General features: G+C 42.1%; 1 protein-coding gene across 1 annotated transcript in view; it reads left to right on the top strand.

Moving 5' to 3' along the window:
- The first annotated feature begins 10,285 nt into the window (after nt 1–10,285).
- Map2k1 (mitogen-activated protein kinase kinase 1) overlaps nt 10,286–17,202 on the top strand; it is a 71,860-nt gene continuing 64,943 nt past the window's right edge. The window contains exon 1 of the mRNA XM_051197732.1: nt 10,286–10,600. Within this exon, the coding sequence (XP_051053689.1) occupies nt 10,521–10,600 (80 nt within the window). The 5' untranslated portion in view covers nt 10,286–10,520. The remainder of the gene's footprint in view (nt 10,601–17,202) is intronic.

Genomic DNA, 17,202 nt, shown 5'->3' with positions numbered 1-17,202 from the left:
ATCATGTGTCTGTGACACAGATGATGTAATCATTTCTCTTCTGTTGTATATTTAGCTAGTTTCAGATTTTAGCTGTTTAATCTACTTGTGGATCATTCTTTTACATGGTTTCATAATTCTCCCACAAAAGATTTATCAAAATGGAGTTACTGAGTCAAATTGTGTGAATGATTGTTTCCCAGAAAACCTCTGTAAAAGCTGCTTCTCCCAGCAGATTGTTTACTTGAAGAAAACCCACCCACAACACTACTTATGCAGCTCCTGTGTGTTAGACAGCTCCTTCACAGTTTCATTTAAGACACTCATCTGCTGTAGTAGCTAGAAGATTTCTCACGTTATAGGTGAATTAGCTCAGGTTCTAGAACATTAATTGTCACTGAAAAAGGCAGAACTGCAAGTACTCCCAGGTACTACTCTCTCAAATTCAGAATCTTTGTAAATATTATCAGACAGCATTACATAAGGCTGTTTCCATACAAATGTGTAACAGACTTAGAACATATCACTGTTTTCCTTTCTCTGGTTTTGACGTTAGACCTCAGGCATAGAGGTCTGAATTAAAGGTATCCCTCAGGTCATGAAACCTACTCACTAGTGGTTGTCCTTGTATTTCTCGAATCGTCACATTTATGATTTTCTGTCCTTTTTTAAAAATATAGTCTCACTATACTATGTAGCCCTGGCTGACCTGGAACTCACAGTGATTCTCCTGCCTCTGTTTCCCAAATGCTTCCATTATAGGTGTGCAAGAGCATGTCCAGCCACTTATGTGATTTGATAAAACTGTGTACATAGGGAATGAAACAGATAAAACTGGCAATATTCCAACTCTTTTGACCTACAAATACAGCAGCTTCTATCATTCCCTCTAACACTTAATGTTACAATGTTTATCAAATTCCTGCAAAGCAAGCTGAGGATCCAATTCACATAGTAGCTCTCAACTACCTGTAACTCTAGTTCTAGGAGATCCCCATACACCCTCTTTTTTGTTTTCTGAGACAGGGTTTCTCTGTGTTGCTTTGGAGTCTGTCCTAGAACTAGCTCCATAGATCAGGCTGGCCTCATGGAGATCCTCCTGCCTCTACCTCCTGAGTGCTGGGCCCCTACACCCTCTTAAATCTGCTACACAGACATATATGTAGGCAAAACACTCATTCCTATGACATAAAATTAAAAAAAAAAAAAAACTCTACATGTCTGATGTGGTGGGGTATGCCTTTAATCCCAGCACTTGTGAGGCAGATCTCTGTGAGTTCCAGACCAGCCTGGTCTACACAGCTAGTCCCAGGATGGCCAGGTCTACACAGAGAAACCCTGTCTCAAAAACAAAACAAAAAAAATAATAAAAAATTGTACATGTGTGTACGTGTGTGTGTGTGTGTGTGTGTGTGTGTGTGTGTGTGTATGTGTATGCACACGTGGGGGGTGCCTTCAGAGGCCAGAAAAGAGTGTTGGATACTCTTGGACTATAGTCAGCTATGAACCACCAGATGTGGGTGCTGGGAAACTGAACTCTGGTCTTTTGCAAGAATAGCAAGTGCTTTCAATTGTTGAGCTATCTTTTCAGCTCCACTTCTGGTTTACATGTGTTCTGGGGATCAAATTTAGGTCATTAGGTTTATCTGATAAGCCATTTCTATTGTCTTTTTTGTTTGTTTGTTTGTTTAATATTTGTCATTTATTATTTGACAATTTCATTTAAGTATATATCATACCTTGTTGTATGTCCCACTCACCTCTTTTTCTGTTTGTTTGTTTGTTTGTTTTAAGACAAGGTGTCACTACTATCCTTGGCTGTACAGCAGTTCTGTATCCTTCTGTCTCAGCTTCTCTATTGCTGGAATGACAGTCCCATGCCTCTGTGCCTGGCCTGGAGCAGATGTTAACCTGGACTCTTAGACCATGATGAGCATGTCTCAATGGAGACTGATGTTCAGCCAGCCACATAGGGTCATATTTCAATTTTAGAAGGAACGTCATATCTTCTATAAGATTGAAGCAAGGCCTTGAAAACTTCAACTAATTGCACACAATCTCATTAGTTAACCTTATTGTTCTTTTATTTGGATATTATGGTTTCTGATTCTGTGTTTTATTTGTGTGCATGTGTATGTGTTTCTCCTGCTTTTTCTTTCTTTCTTTGTTTTTTTGGCCTGTTTATTTTCTAAAGAAAAAAGAAAGAAAGCATGGAGTTGGAAGAGAAGGGAAGTGGGCAGGATCTAGGAGGAGATGTAGGGAGAAACTGTCATGATCAGAATATATTGTATGAAAGCAAAAACAAAACAAAAATGGGCATGGTGTCATGCATCTTTTGTCTCAACACTGGGGAAGAAGAGATAGGAAGATACTTGGGGCTCCATGGCCAGCCAGCCTAGCCAAATTGGCAAGTTCCAGGTCCATCGAGAACCCTGTCTCAAAAACAAAACAAACAGCAAAAATAAATAAATAAATAACAACAACAACAACAAAAAAAAAAAAAACAGGGTGTTCTCTGTGCTCCACTCACATATGTGCATCTCTTCCCCTCCCACATAATATACATACATGCAGCTAAACACTCATCCATACAGACAAAGAAAAAATAATATAAATAAATAAAAAGTAGGATGTAATGGTGCTTCAGAGGGTAAGGACATGTGAGTCCCTGCGGCTCATCAGCCTGTTTGGCCAATTAAGACCCTGTCTCAAAATCCATGACAGAAGTACCTTAGGAACACAGTTGAGGTTGTTTTCTGACCTCCACACTCATACTGGTACACATATGTGCACACACACACCAAGTTGATTTCATTTTTTTTTCTTTTTTCTAATTGGGCAGGTGTCCCTTTGTAGACCAGCTTGCCCTGGAACTCGATATGTAGACTAGATGAGGCTGGCCTCAAACCCACAGAGATCTACTTGCTTCTTCCTCTCTATAGGCAGTGTTTCTGTTCCATTTGGACCCACAGCCCTTTAGCACCAAATAAACACACAGACACATATTAATATAAGCTGTTTGGCCGATGGCTTAGGCTTCTTATTGGATAGCTCTCTTAATTATTAACCCATTTCTATTTATCTAAGTATTTTCACCTGGTCTTATTTTACCAGAGAAGGGCCTGGACATGTTACCTCTTCCTTGACTACATGGTATCTCTTGGCAGCCTCTCTCTGCATTCTTTTCCCCAGCCTCCTCATCTGCCTATACTTCCTGCTTTGCTACTGACCAATCAGTGTTTTATTCATCAACCAATAAGAGAAACATATGTACAGAAGGACATCCCCCCATCACCTCTCAGATGCAGGGATTGAAGGAGTGTGTCACTAAACCAAGCAGTACACTTTTATCATTTATGATTTTACTTTGATACTAAAGGTGATTTTTCTTTCTTTCTTTTTTTTTTTCTTTTTTTTTTTTTTGAGACAGGGTTTCTTTGTGTAGCTTTGGAGCCTGTCCTGGAACTCTCTCTGTAAACTAGGCTTGCCTCTAACTCACAGAACTCCATCTGTGTTTATCTCCTGAGTGCTGCTACCACCGCCTGGCACTAAAAACGAAATACGTTTTATATGAAGGACATAATGGCTTCTGTTGAAGAGTACCTCAGAGTTCCAGCCTTGATGGCCTCTCAGGGCCCAGGCCAGGGGCTTATAGCAAATTGGTGGGGCTTATCTAAAAAGGTCTGAGGGTGAAGGGAAATAAACTGGCTTACAAACACATTTCTCTCATGGCCCTTTATTCTTCAAAAAAGAGGTCTCCCTTGGCCCACAAGGCTTCCAGTTTATATACCAAATACAGATACAATTAGCAATTCTCTGGCAATAGCAAGGACACCAGGTATGCATATCTCTCAGAGCCAGGAAGGCAGATAAGATCTTGAGAAAAGTGGGTGCCTCAGGTCTCAGAGGAGATGTGATGGAATTCAAGAGGTAGGGGCAGGGTTAAATGGAGTAAGGGGCTTATGATCCCTAAGAAGGGAGAAGGGGTGTTAGAACATAAAATTACATTTATGTAGTTAGTTAAATAAAAGTATATAATTGATAAATGTAAAACAAAGAAGAAGCACTAGAAGTTTATAATTAATAAATGTAAATAAAAGGAAGAAACACTGTATGCGTTGGGTTTTACTTTCACTTTCTAGGTAGCTGGAAACACAGCATTATGGTAGCCATGGCAACTTGCATAAACTATGGAAGAAAAATGGGCCCTTAATCTGTTTTAGCATTTTCGACAAATGCTAGCAAATTCTCCCAGTATTAGATCAAAGGGCAAAGCTGTGTGTGATTCGGAGGAGGTTGCAGCTTCCAGCCATGCTGAGGGGCTAAATGATTGAGGGTCTTGATACCACTGACACCTGGGTGAGAAGGGATTCTGTTTTCTAGGGCTGGCTAAGCAATCCCTTGCTTTTTCCTGAATTTTAGGAGTAAAGGCACAAGCAGTTTCCTAGATTAAGATCTTGCATCAGTAGAGTTGAGGTGGAGGGGAGTACAGAATATTGATAGTTTGTAAAGGTAGATCAGAGGCCAGTAGACTGCACTCTTTTGGGTCAGCTGTTAGACTAATCAGTGCTGCCCAGTCCTGCTTGTCAGTGGGGACAGACATGCCCTGTCTCCTACTCAGTGTCTGTCTTTTGAGGTTCTGAATGTGGTCTATTCGCAAGATTCCTCTCCTTGTGGGATGTCCATAACTTAGGGAGCTAGCTTCTAAGTTACATAGATTTGACTATGAAAACAAAAAGTTTCCTTGACTGGATGAATACTTTCACACCAGGGCCTCGTGGTATGGGAGAAGGCTATCCAGTTTACCAGTACAAGAGGGAGTTGTGCACAAGAATTGATTAATACACAGCTGGGTTCTGGGGGATGAATCCCACTATGGAAATGGGGATCACTATGATTTCACAAGGATTTTAGAGGGATGAAGGTAACTATTCAAAAGGCAGGTATTAGGGCTGGAAAGATGGCTCAGTGGGTAAGAGCACTGGCTACTACTCTTGCAGAGGACATGGGTTCTATTCCCAGCACCCACACAGCAGCTTACAACTCTTTAACTCCTGTTTAAGGGGAACCTACACCCTCATACAGACACATATGCAGGCAAAACACCAATGTATATAAAATACAAATAAATAAATTCTTAAAACAACCCAAAAGGCAGGTATCCCCAAGGCTTTGCAAATGAGGTTTTTCTCGAGTGGAATATGTTGATGATAATTCTGATGGGCCAGCCTGTTGTGTTTTTAGACTGAAATCTCAGTGTAGGATCTTGTGGACCAAAGCATTCTATGTACATATGCATGGTCTTATATTAATCTTGCATATTGAAAAGTGAAGTGAAAGGAGGAAATAGGAAAATGTTCCATATAGAATCTGACTATATAACCCATGTTGGCTTTGAATTTATGAGTTTCTCCTTCTTTAACCTCTTTAATGTTGAGGTTACAGATGCATACTACTATATCCAGCTAAGTCTAGATCTCTAATACCCAAAATGAGGACTAAATTGATAAAATGTATGTGGAGTTTTTGCTAAATTAGTAGATTTTTAACTGCTATTGTCACACTCACAAAGTTAACTATGAAATGATAAATACATTAATTTGATCAATTATAGTAATCATTTTGCTATTTATATGTATCTCGTAATATGATGTAACTTTCAAATAAAAGGTTTATTTAAAAAAGAAAAAAAACTGAATTAACTGATACCCTTGAATTCCATTAGCACAGATAATCTTCTGTCTTCCATTTTTGTCTTCATTCTTCCATAGTGAGACACCAGCAGCCATTCCTGGGATGGTCCACATAGTTAACAGGCTCTAGAATTCTCTAGGAGACAGGGCTCTGGGTGTGTTTGTGAGGGAGTCTCTAGCTTGGGTTCATCCAAGTGGGAACATCCACATTAAATGTGGGTGACACTATCCATGGGCTGGGATCCACTACTAAATGAAAAGGGAAAAGAGCTGAAAATTATTTCTTTTTTTTTTTTTTTTTTTTTTTTTGAGACAGGGTTTCTCTGTAGACCAGGCTGGCCTCGAATTCACAGGGATTCACCTGCCTCTACCTCCTGAGTGCTGGGATTAAAGACGTGCCCCACTGACGCCTGGCCTGAAAATGATTTCTATCTCTCTCTGCTTCCAGACTCTAGATGCCATGCCCAGTGGCCTCAAGCTCTTCCCATCATGTTTGCTGAGAACCTTTATCATTTATTACAGAAGTAGCAATTAATATTCTAGGTATCAACCCACCAGAATTAACTTCTGATGGAGAAAAATATAATGGGTGCTTTATATTCTCAAAAAGGCCCCAAGAGAAAGGAAATTCCTTCTCACTGGGGCATCAGTGCTAAGAGCAGCAGCCTCAGGATCTCACACTACATAGACTTAATTTTTCCTTTGATATAGCCACTAAGAAGCCCCCTTTAATCAGTTAACAGCAAGTTTTACAACTCACATCTCTCTGAGACATGAGGCACCTCACTTTTGTCAAGACCTTATCTGCCTTCCTGGCCTTGAGAGCTATGCATGCCTGGTATCTTGCTATTGTCAGAGAATTGTTAGTTGTGATGGTGGGTATATAATCTGGAAAACTTGTGGGATCTGAGAGAATTTTTAAGGATGAGAATTTTTTAAGATTTATTTATTGATTGAGTATATATATAGTGTTCTGCCCACAGGTCTGCCTGCATACCAGAAAAGGAGACCAGATCTTGTTATAGATGGTTGTGAGCCACCAAGTGGTTTCTGGGACTTGAACCTAGGAATTCTAGAAGGGCAAGCAGTGCTCTTAAGCTCTGAGACATCCTTCCAGTCCTAGAGAAAACTTTTGAGAAGAAATCTTAAAGAGAGCTTTTTGAGATAGACTTTTGGAGACAAACCTTTGAAGAGAACTTAAGGGGAACTTTCTTCCTTCCTTCCTTCCTTCCTTCCTTCCTTCCTTCCTTTCTTTCTTTCTTTCTTTCTTTCTTTCTTTCTTTCTTTTTAAAGAATAAAGAGCTATGAGAGAAATGTGTGTACGATTTGTTTGCCCTAGCTGCCTGCTGTAAGCCTCCTGCCTGAACCCTCAATACATGTTTCTCTACCATGATGGACATGAGCCACAATAACTCCTTCATTAAGTGGTTGCACTTTGTCAGAATTTGGTTACAGCTAAGAGGAGAGTAATTAATCCTATTATAGTTGACATATCTAATTATTTGATTAACCATGCTGTAGATAAACAACATTCCATCAAGATTACTAGGCCTTCCCCACTTGGATGGCTTGCCGTCTGGACTTTGAGCTTTTTGGCCACTAGAAAATCCCTGCCTGGAAGTAAGTCTCCCCCTCAGCTTTCTACAGCTTACTAACCTGCTGGGTTACTCACGCCTAACATCTGTTTCTGGACCGGACAGTGCAGATGACTCTTATTTGTACCTCTCATACCTGGCATCTTTAAGACTGAGTAGTTTAAAAAAAGGAAGTTTGAATGTTCATTTTTAGAGTTGCATTTACTTTTATGTGTCTATGTGTTTTGTCTGATGTACATATATGCATTATGTGCATGGTGTCTGGTGCCCTTGGAGTTCAGCAGACAATGTTGGCTTTCCTGGACCTGGAGTGTTGGATAGCTGTGACCCATCATGCAGGTGCTAGAAATGACCTGGGCTCTCAGCAAGAGCAACAAGTCCCCTTAACCACTGAGCCATGTTTCCAGCCTCTGAAATGGCATGTTTTCTGAATATTCAGTCTCTTTTTGTTTTTGACAAAAAGGTCTATGAGCACAAGATCTATGCTGCCCAGGCTCATTGTGAAGACATATTGAACTATTTTTTCAATTCATCTCTTATTCACTAAAAAGGGTCATAGAATGACAGAATGAAATAATACTTGTTTATTTTGATACTGGGAGCTTAAATGGGAAGTTTGTAGAGACTAAATCCAAGGCCTTTGGGGTGAGGGAAGGGTAGACAGTGTCTCATATGGCCTAGGTTAGGTCTGGAACTTGCTGGTAGTTGAAGATAGCTTTATGATCCTCCTGTCTCTACTTGGTGAGTGCATGCCCCACCAAACTTATTTATGTGATACTGAATTTTTTAAAAGATTTATCTTATTTGTCATCATCATTTTGGTTTTGAGACAGGGTTTCTTTATGTAGCCCTTGTTGTGCTGGAATTCACTTTGTAGTTAAGGCTGGTCTCAAACTCAGAGATCTGCCAGCCTTTGCCTCCAGAGTGCTGGGATTAAAGGTGTTGTGTGCTATGAGTAGTAGCTCCAAATAACACACAGAGACATTGTATTAGATATAATGCTGTTGGCTTATTAATTATGAACATTTCTTATTGGCTAGCTCTGTCTTAAATATTAACCTATTTCTATTAATCTAAGTATTTCCATGTGGTCTTATCTTACTGGACAGAGGGTACGGAGTTCTGCTCTTTAGGTCCTACATTTTGAATATCCTTCTACCTCTTCCCAAAACTCCCTGTCTCCTAGTCCCACCTATCTTGCTTTCCTGTTGGCCAACAGTGTTTTATTCATTAGCCAATCCGAGAAACATATTTACAGAATGACATCTCCCATCATGTGTGCCACCGTGACTGGCCTGATTTTATTTTTACGGATGTTTGTATGTGTATAGGTGGGTATATGCACATGAGTGCAAGTACCCTCAGAGGCCAGAGGCATTGGATTCCCTAGAACTGGAGAATTCCCAAACATGAATACAGGAAACCGAGCTCATGTCCTGCAAGAGCAACAAGCATTCTCTACTTTTGCTGTATCTGTTCAAGCTACTTGAAGGAATTTTTAAGGGTTGGAAAAAAAAATCATCAACTGAAAGATTTTAGTTTGCAGAGTAAGGATGTAGGAAAGGGGCAGGAGAATAATTCTTGCAAGCAGAATATAGAAAATCATAAAGAATGGACATTGACATGGGAGGAAAGAACAGAAATTATGAGAACAAGAAAGGTTACTATGGTGATGGGGCTAATGGTTATATGCTAGGTTGATCTTGTTAAATAGGGCAGTTACTGAATCATCAAACCTTTGTGGAATAACTGAAGGCTCTAAATGTACAGCCAGGAGAAAGCCAGGGTATGAAAGAAATTTCTCATAGGTCTTGGCCCACAACAAGGAAATAGGCCCCCAATCCTGGAACAAATGGTCTCAGATGAACAGCTCTGTCTGGGTCACACCTGGCCAATGGACAGTCTGGGGACTTTCCAAATCATTCTATGGTTTATCCTTTAAAGAAGAACAGGTCACACCTAGGTGGTCTCTCAAACATGAGATCATACTTTGTAATCAATCACCTTATGCCCCATGCATGTATGCTGATTTGCTTTGTCTCTATAAAAAGGAGCCTGAACCCTTTGAGGGGTGTGCAGCTTTCCCCGAGATTGCTGACACCCAAGTGCACTCGTTCAATAAACACCTCTTACTTGTTGCATCTCCTGGTTTTGGTGTTTGTGTCTCCGGGCTCTCCTCCCGGCCCATCAGGACCCCGGAATTAGGGTCCAACACAATAACAACAACAAAAATGTGATATTGGTGATTATATGATGGCTGACCCATTAATTATACTTCAAGCTGCTCTCAAAATAGGCTGCAATAATTTACCACCTCACCAGCATGAAGTTGTCAGCTCTATATACCATTTTAGTAGCATTAAAATAGAAAAACCATGCCAGTTTAGTTTAAGGAGACTCTTGAAAGTTTTATTTTGAGACACGGTCTCATAATGTATCCCTGGTTGGCCTTGAACTTGCTATGTAAAGCAAACTGGCCTGGAACCTACAGACATCAGCTTGTCTTTGCCTCATGTTGGGATTAAACGTGTATACTCCTGGCTCTTGATAAATTTAGTTTTCTGTTACTCTATTCGTCCTGGCCTCAGGACACGAAAAGGGGTCCATTTTTATTATTTATTTTGTACTTTTATCTTGGTCAAAATGACCAACAGTCCAAGCAGCACCCGGCTTAGGCAAGATGACCTACGTGCAAGAACCTCCTTTGGCGTCCACTTGGGCGCCTCTGATCAGCAGAGGGCGCCCGGAAGCTTTTCTCTCACCCCGCCTGCAGCCAAGCGGGCCCGTCCCCGTGACGTATTTCCGCGTCATCTGCCGCTGAGGTTAGTTCCCATTGGCTCTCGGCGAAGAGACGGGGGCGGAGTTAGGCGGGTGTGAGGGAAGCGCAGCAGCCCGTCGGGGGCGGGGCTTTTCAATTTCCCCGCCCCTCCCCCGCCCTCCATTCCCTCACTGGGACGTCTGTGCGCCGGCTCGGAGTGCGGTGGTGGCCGTGGCCGCACTTTTTCTGGGGTTGGAGCTAAAGCCGAGCTGCGGGTTTTGCGCTGCGGGGCCTCCGGAGCCCAAAGAACGCGTGCGCTGAGGCGAAAGAGTCCCGGGCCGCCGAGCGCGCGCAGCTGCTTCCCCGCGTGGGTTGGGCGGAGGGTCCCACGAGCGCGCCGCTGACAGAGCCGCCCGACTCAGAGCAGAACCGAGGGAGGAAGCGAAAAGCGGCCGCGCACTCCCCGCTGAGTTGCAGGCTGTTCCCCGCTGCAAGATGCCTAAGAAGAAGCCGACGCCCATCCAGCTGAACCCGACCCCCGATGGCTCGGCGGTTAACGGGACCAGCTCGGCCGAGTGAGTACCGGGAGTGGCCGGGAGGCCGCCACCACCAGGCTCGGCTCCGTCACGTACGGCCCGGTTGGCGGGGGGCGAGGAACTCTGGCCGCCGGGCTATCGGTGACTAAGCAATGATTGTGTGCTTGACTCACACCGGCTGTGCACCCTGAGAGTGCCGATCCCCCTCTTTCCCAACCCTGTCTGTTGCCCCTAGCCACCGATATTAATATTCGCCCAAGAAAAACGAAACCTAATTCGTCCCCTCAGCTATTGCCTAAAGGGCATCCATCCTCTGAGATTCTGGCCTGTAACGGGACGCAGAGCAAATTTAGAGCGCCTCTGCGCCTTTGAGACCTCCTCGGGGTCTGAGTGTGGACTTGGGATGGGTGAACCCCATTACTCTTGGTGCCTGACACCTGTGGGGCCTTGTGGCCGGTTGGTCGCCTGGCCAGCGGGGGCGTGTGTGCACAGACTTCCCCCAAGGCTTTTACCTGCCTCACTTTGGGGATTCTTTGTCCGTGGCCTTCTTAGGATTTGCCTTGCCCTAAGGAAGAGTCTCTCATCTGACCATTCATGCAACAGTCTATCTCCTCACCAGTTTTTCTCCTGGCTTAGGCTTAGTTAACTGCGAGCCGGAAATTGGCCTGAGACTAAGACCCATGACCCTGGAAACCAAACCAAAGGTGCTCGGTATCTGCATAGGGCCAGTGTTGCTTACAGACAATTTATTTCATAAGTCTATTTTGGGGGCTTTCTGAGCCCACCTGTTGGGTTCCATCAGTGGGAGAGACGTTCAGACTAGATGAAGAAATAACTAGAAATGATGAAATTCTTCATTATTACCCGAGGGCAGGAGACTTGAGGTATCTACAAAACGAAAGTACCTTCGGGCATTCTGCCCTTTGGAGATTATTGCAACTCCCTTCTTTCCCTAGATTTTTATAACTCAGGACCTGTTGGTATGGTGGCTTTCATTGATATCTGCAGTGATGGCAGGGCTGGTGGTGGACTTCTGTGAGTTCAGCAGGTTATTAAGACCTGCCAAAAGCATACCTCTTTAGGTCCTCCTCAGCACATGGCAGTTGTTCTTGACCATTGACTTGTATCCTATGTCTTTGAGCAGCATTACGTGCATTTGTTCACATTTACATCCCCTTTCGCCGCAAGGTATTCGTCAGTAACTACGTACAAGACAGATGTTCAAGACAGTTGTTTTCTTGAGAGGGTGGAGTGGGATGGGCAGGGTCCATATACCCAGACTGGTAAAGAATTTGAAATCCCTCAGACTTACCTTCCCGAGTTCTGGAATTTACAGGCAGTTGCTGCTATGTTAGATTAGCACAAGCTGTTATGTTTTTTTTTAAATTATTTTATTTTTAGTTATGCATGTGTATGTGTGTCTGTCTGTGGGTATTGGGTATGTGTGCATGAGTGAAGGTGTTCTTGGAGGCCAGAGGCATCCGCTTACCTGGACTAGTTAGAGGCAGTTATGAGCCATGGGTGCTGGGAACTGGACTCAGGTCCCCTGTCCCCTGTCCCTTATTCCCTGCAAAAACAGTAAGAGCTTGTAATTTTTTAAAACTGCTGAGCCATCTCTCCAGCCCTAAGGATAAGTTTTGTTCACTGTGGATTCTTGTCAAAGGTTAGGACTTTATCTTCCTTCAAATCTTTGGGTTTGAAAGTGGAAATTCCTGTTGTCATTCATTCTCTTGTTAATTTTGACATTGTAGCTTACTCATGGAAAGGGAAGAGAGGTTTCATGAAAAGAACTGAAAAGAGTGCCAGGGAAATTGGATGGGATTGGGAGTTTCTAAGTTCGTAGTTGCTTAAGAGTTTGTGTGCTGGATTAGGCTGGATTTGTAGCCTGGCTCTGTTACTTGGAGTTTGTTTTGTGAACCTGGACAAGTCTCCTATGTTCTCTTGGCCTAGGCCTTTTTTTTTTTTTTTTAAAGAACAAGTGGTTCTAATAATAGAACCAACTTACAGTAGTTGTGATTAAATGAACCTTCTTAAAACTGTCTACCTCTGATGCCTTGTATTGGTTGCTGAGAAGGCTGTTGGGTCTTGGCAGGTCATGGTGGATGAATGTGTTAAGGTGCCTCAGGACAAACAGCCCTTTAGCCTTGTTTTCTATGCAATCTGCATTTACCTCCATGACTCACTGCTGGGTGACAATAGGAGACATTTCTGTGTAGGCTGCTGGAGACAAACAGGGACTGTTCCCCTTGTTTCCTAGCACTAATTGGGGCTTGGGGTGGGGGTGGGGGAATGGGACACAGATGAGCTGCACACAACTTCACATTTCACCCTGGGTGTGTTTCTCAAGCAAAGCCTCTTCTATCTTGGGCTATCAGCCGAGAGGCCTCTTGTGCTTCTGATATTTGTGTTACACCATGGCCAATTTCAAACATAAGACAATGTGAAGTAAGGAAGAGGAAGAAGAGAATGCTCATTGATGGGTGAAAGAATTCTTAATGTCAAACTGTCAGGGTTGCTGTTAACATAGTGCTTACATTCAAGGAAGACACTAGTAATATGGGTTCTGCAGTTTATATAAGTTTTAGGGGGTCCCTGGGGAAAAATGTAGAAATATCTTTCTTATTTGAAATATGTGAGTATATTGGTAGACTCCTAAATATTATAATGTAGTAAATTAGAAATAAGGTTGTATCATTGTTTTGTTGTTTTTTTTTACCGCACTTAATTTCATTGCAGTTAAGTCCTAACTCTTCATTCTGGTCTGAGGAACCTCGAGAGAGCTGCCTGACTATGCCTCTATCCCTGCCTGTGCCCCTACCCCTCCCTTGTCTAACCACATTTCCTGTGGCTTCTTTCTCCTGCCCTCTTTTGCTTCCTCCAGAGATGGGCTGTACTCCTCCCTGGCCTTTTACACATGCTGTTTCCTTTGTAGTTAATCTCTATCCTTTTTCTTTTCCTGACTAGGGAAGAAGCAGTTGTCACATTTGCTTAAAAATCCCCATCCTCACAGACCACCTAAAATATGTGCCTTCCCCATGTCTCATCATCTTTTAATGAGACTTTCTTTGTGATTTTTTTTTTTTGGTTTTGTTCTAGGGATTAAAATCAGGGTCCTGTCCTATACCTGCATTAAGATATGGTTCCAAGTCCGGCAATGGTGTGAATGCCTTTAATGCAGGCACTTGGGAGGCAGAGGCAGGCAGATCTTTGTGAGTTTGAGGCCACCCTGGTCTACAGAGAAAATTCCAAGACAGCCAGGACTACACAGAGAAACCATCTCCAAAAAAAAAAAAAAAAAAAAAAAAAAAAGATACAGTTTCAATCTTAAAATTTTGTTTGAGACAGGGTTTCTTTGTGTAGCTTTGACTCTCCTAGAACTTACTTTGCAGACCAGGCTGGCCTCCCTAAGTGCTAGAATCAAAGGTGTAGATCATCACACCCAACTATATATAATTTTTTTTTTTAAACCAGGAATTTATGAATTCTTTGTGCCTTAAAAATTAAGAACTAGGCTTTCTTTTTCTGATTGAACACTCTGTAAGCAGAAACTAGAATAGTAACTAGGACATCATAGGTGTATACAATTGGTGAGTGAATCAACAGGTCAGTAAGATTTCTGATATATTTATACAATATATTTCTACAATAGGCTCTCACTATGCAGCATTGGCTGTTCTGGAACTCAAGCTGTAGACCAGGCTGGCCTTGAGCTCACAGAGATCTGTCTGCTTCTCTTTCTCAGTGTTAGGATTGAAGATATGTGCCATCATACCCAGCCTTTATTTTCTTTAATATTTTCTATTACATTTTATTTATTACTTTTTTACATTTAAAATGAGAATTTATTTGAGGGAAAATAAGTGCAGGAATACTTTATATAATAAATCAGGCAAACAACATATATATTTTTACAAGTATGACTAGCTCTAGAAATGAGTTCTAAGATATAGCATTTATGAGTAGACAAACCATAAGCATAAAAAACAGGTCAAAAGTCACGATGTGTATATCCATGTCACCATGGTTGGTAACTGCACCCAGCTTTATAGCTGCAGTCATCTGAAGGACTGTGATGGGAATCCTCAGTCTGGAGGAAGCCGTTCAAAATGTTCCCTGGTCACCACATTGCATGAAGTTACTGATGGGGCTGAGATTTTAAGAAGCCTGTGTTTCCAAAGGTAGCTATGGAGTTGAGTGTGGGGAGTCAGCTTTGTGAAAGTAAAGAATTACTTAAGTGTTCACAAAATGTGGACATCTAGTTTTGTAAATAAGGTGGAAATGTCTACCATAGTAATTTTGTTTATTTATTTTTCGGTCTTTCTTTTCTTTTTTCTTTTTGAGACAGGGTTTCTCTGTGTAGCTTTGGATCCTGTCCTGGCACTTGCTCTGTAGACCAGGCTGACCTCGAACTCAGAGATCACCTGCTTCTGCTTCCCAAGTGTACCACCACTGCCTGGCTGCATATACATTATTATATGTAACATTTTTAGTGTGTGTGCGTGTGCACATGCGTGCCTGCCACAGCACACAAAGTTAGGGTCAAGGGTAGCTTTTGGGAGTCTTTGTCCTGTCATGTGAGTCTCATGGTTCAAACTTAGGTTATCATGTTTGGTACTAGGTGCCCTACCTGCTGAGCCATCTTTCTGGCCCCCTTTATTTTCTTTAAAAGAATATTTTTAGTCTTTGTGAGGAGAAACCTTCTGGGTAGAAATTGAAGTGTTGAGGTCAGTTGTTGCTTAGGAATTAACTCTTTATTTGATGATAGCCAATCCCTTGCATTTTCATTGTTAGTTTCCTTATCTGTAAAGTGGGATGTTAGTGGTTCACCCTGACCAACCTGGTCTGACCTACTCAGGTTCAGTGTTTTTCTACTTCCACACTCACTCAGGACTTCAGAGTCCTCTGTTATATGGGTTAGACATCTCCATTTTAAAGTGACTGCTGCTTGAACATTCCCCTCCATTCTCTACCCCTTTATTTTGCCTCATTTTTCTTTGCATTGCAGGCCACTAGTATTGTATAGCACATCTCTGTATTCTGCCCCCACTAAAATGCAGGTTTCATCATGGTTGGGCCTTTTCTTTGACCTTACACAGCTTATAGGGCAGCACCTAGCACATAGTAGGTACTCAGTAGTCATTTGTTGATGACAGTCGTTGGACAGTTTGTACTTTAATTATTAAGGTAGGCAGGGTGGCACATGCTTTTAAACTCAGTGCTTTGGAGGTAGAGACAGGCAGATCACTATGAGTTTGAGGCCAGCTTGGTCTGAATAGCAAGCTCCAGGCAAGCCAGGGATGCATAGTGAGACCCTGCCTTAAAAATAGGGGGCTAGAGAAATAGCTCAGTGGTTAAGAGCACATGACTGCATTTCCAGAGGATCTACATGGTGACTCACAACCGTCTATAACTTCAATCCCAAGAGATCCGACATCTTCAGCCTCCATGGCCACTGCATGTATGTGATTCATAGGCATACATTCATGCAAAGTACCATACACATACAAACAATAAACAAAATGTTCAAAAGTATTAAAATCAGATCTGGGCAGTGGTAATGAATGCATTTGGGAAGCAGAGGCAGGCAGATCTCTGAGTTTGAGGCCAGCCTTGTTCTTTAGAGGGAATTCCTGGATACACAGAGGAATCCTTTTTCAAAAAAATAAAAGAAACCAAAAAACCAAAACAAAAGGACATAATTATTGTAGTAGGACAATAGTCTGTGGTCTTAGCAATTCTGCAAGATTTATAAGGATCATATATACATCTGTTAGTGTGATACATATATACATCTGTTAGGGTTAAGATGGATTTAAATACTTATTTTACAATGCTAGAAATTGAATCCAGGGCCTTGACCATACTAAGCAAGAGCTCTACAACTGAGCTGTATCTTTAGCTTTTGTTGAGGAAAAGTCTTGCTGTGTAGTTTGGTCTAGAACTCTCCATTCTCCTGTCTCTGCCTCCTAAGTGTTGTTGTTATAGATAGATTACTTCCATGTCTGGTTTATGTGCTTGTACATGGTCACTTGGAGGTTTTGGGGTTTTTTAATTGGTTTTGCACTGGATTTTGAACTTGGATGCTTTCCTTGATTGATTAAAGTAATAACTAATACTGATGTCCTTTAGAACAGTTCAGGTGAAAAGTGAGGTCTTCTGAGGCATGTGTCCTTGAGAATGTCTCTGCTGCTTTAGCAGACACAGTAGTGGGAAAGAGACTCATAAGAATTATAGCCTAGGATTGATGGGAGATGTCATTCTGTAAACATGTTTCTTGTATTAGTTAATGAATAAAGCACTGTTGGCCAATAGGAAAGCAAGATAGGCAGGACTAGGAGACAAGGAGGATTTGAGGAGGTAGGAGGAGTTTCAAGATGTAGAACCAACAGGGTAGAACTCCAGGCCCTCTCTCCAGTAAATAAGACCGCGTGGAAATACTTAGATTAATAGAAATGGGTTAATATTTAAGACAGAGCTAGCCAATAAATGCTAGTAACAGGCTAACAGCATAATATCTAATACAATGTCTCTGTTTGTTATTTGGGGCTGGCACGGCTAGAGGACTAGGCTGGTGGGAAAAACATGCTCTTAACATAGGATGGGGTGTGTGGTTCATGATGACTTGGGTTTGATCTTCAATA

The sequence above is a fragment of the Phodopus roborovskii genome, unplaced genomic scaffold (genome assembly GCF_943737965.1).
Source record: "Phodopus roborovskii unplaced genomic scaffold, PHOROB, whole genome shotgun sequence".
NCBI classification, from domain to species: Eukaryota; Metazoa; Chordata; class Mammalia; order Rodentia; family Cricetidae; genus Phodopus; species Phodopus roborovskii.
The sequence above is the reverse complement of the archived record's forward strand: the minus strand, read 5'-3'. Positions and strand labels throughout refer to the sequence as shown.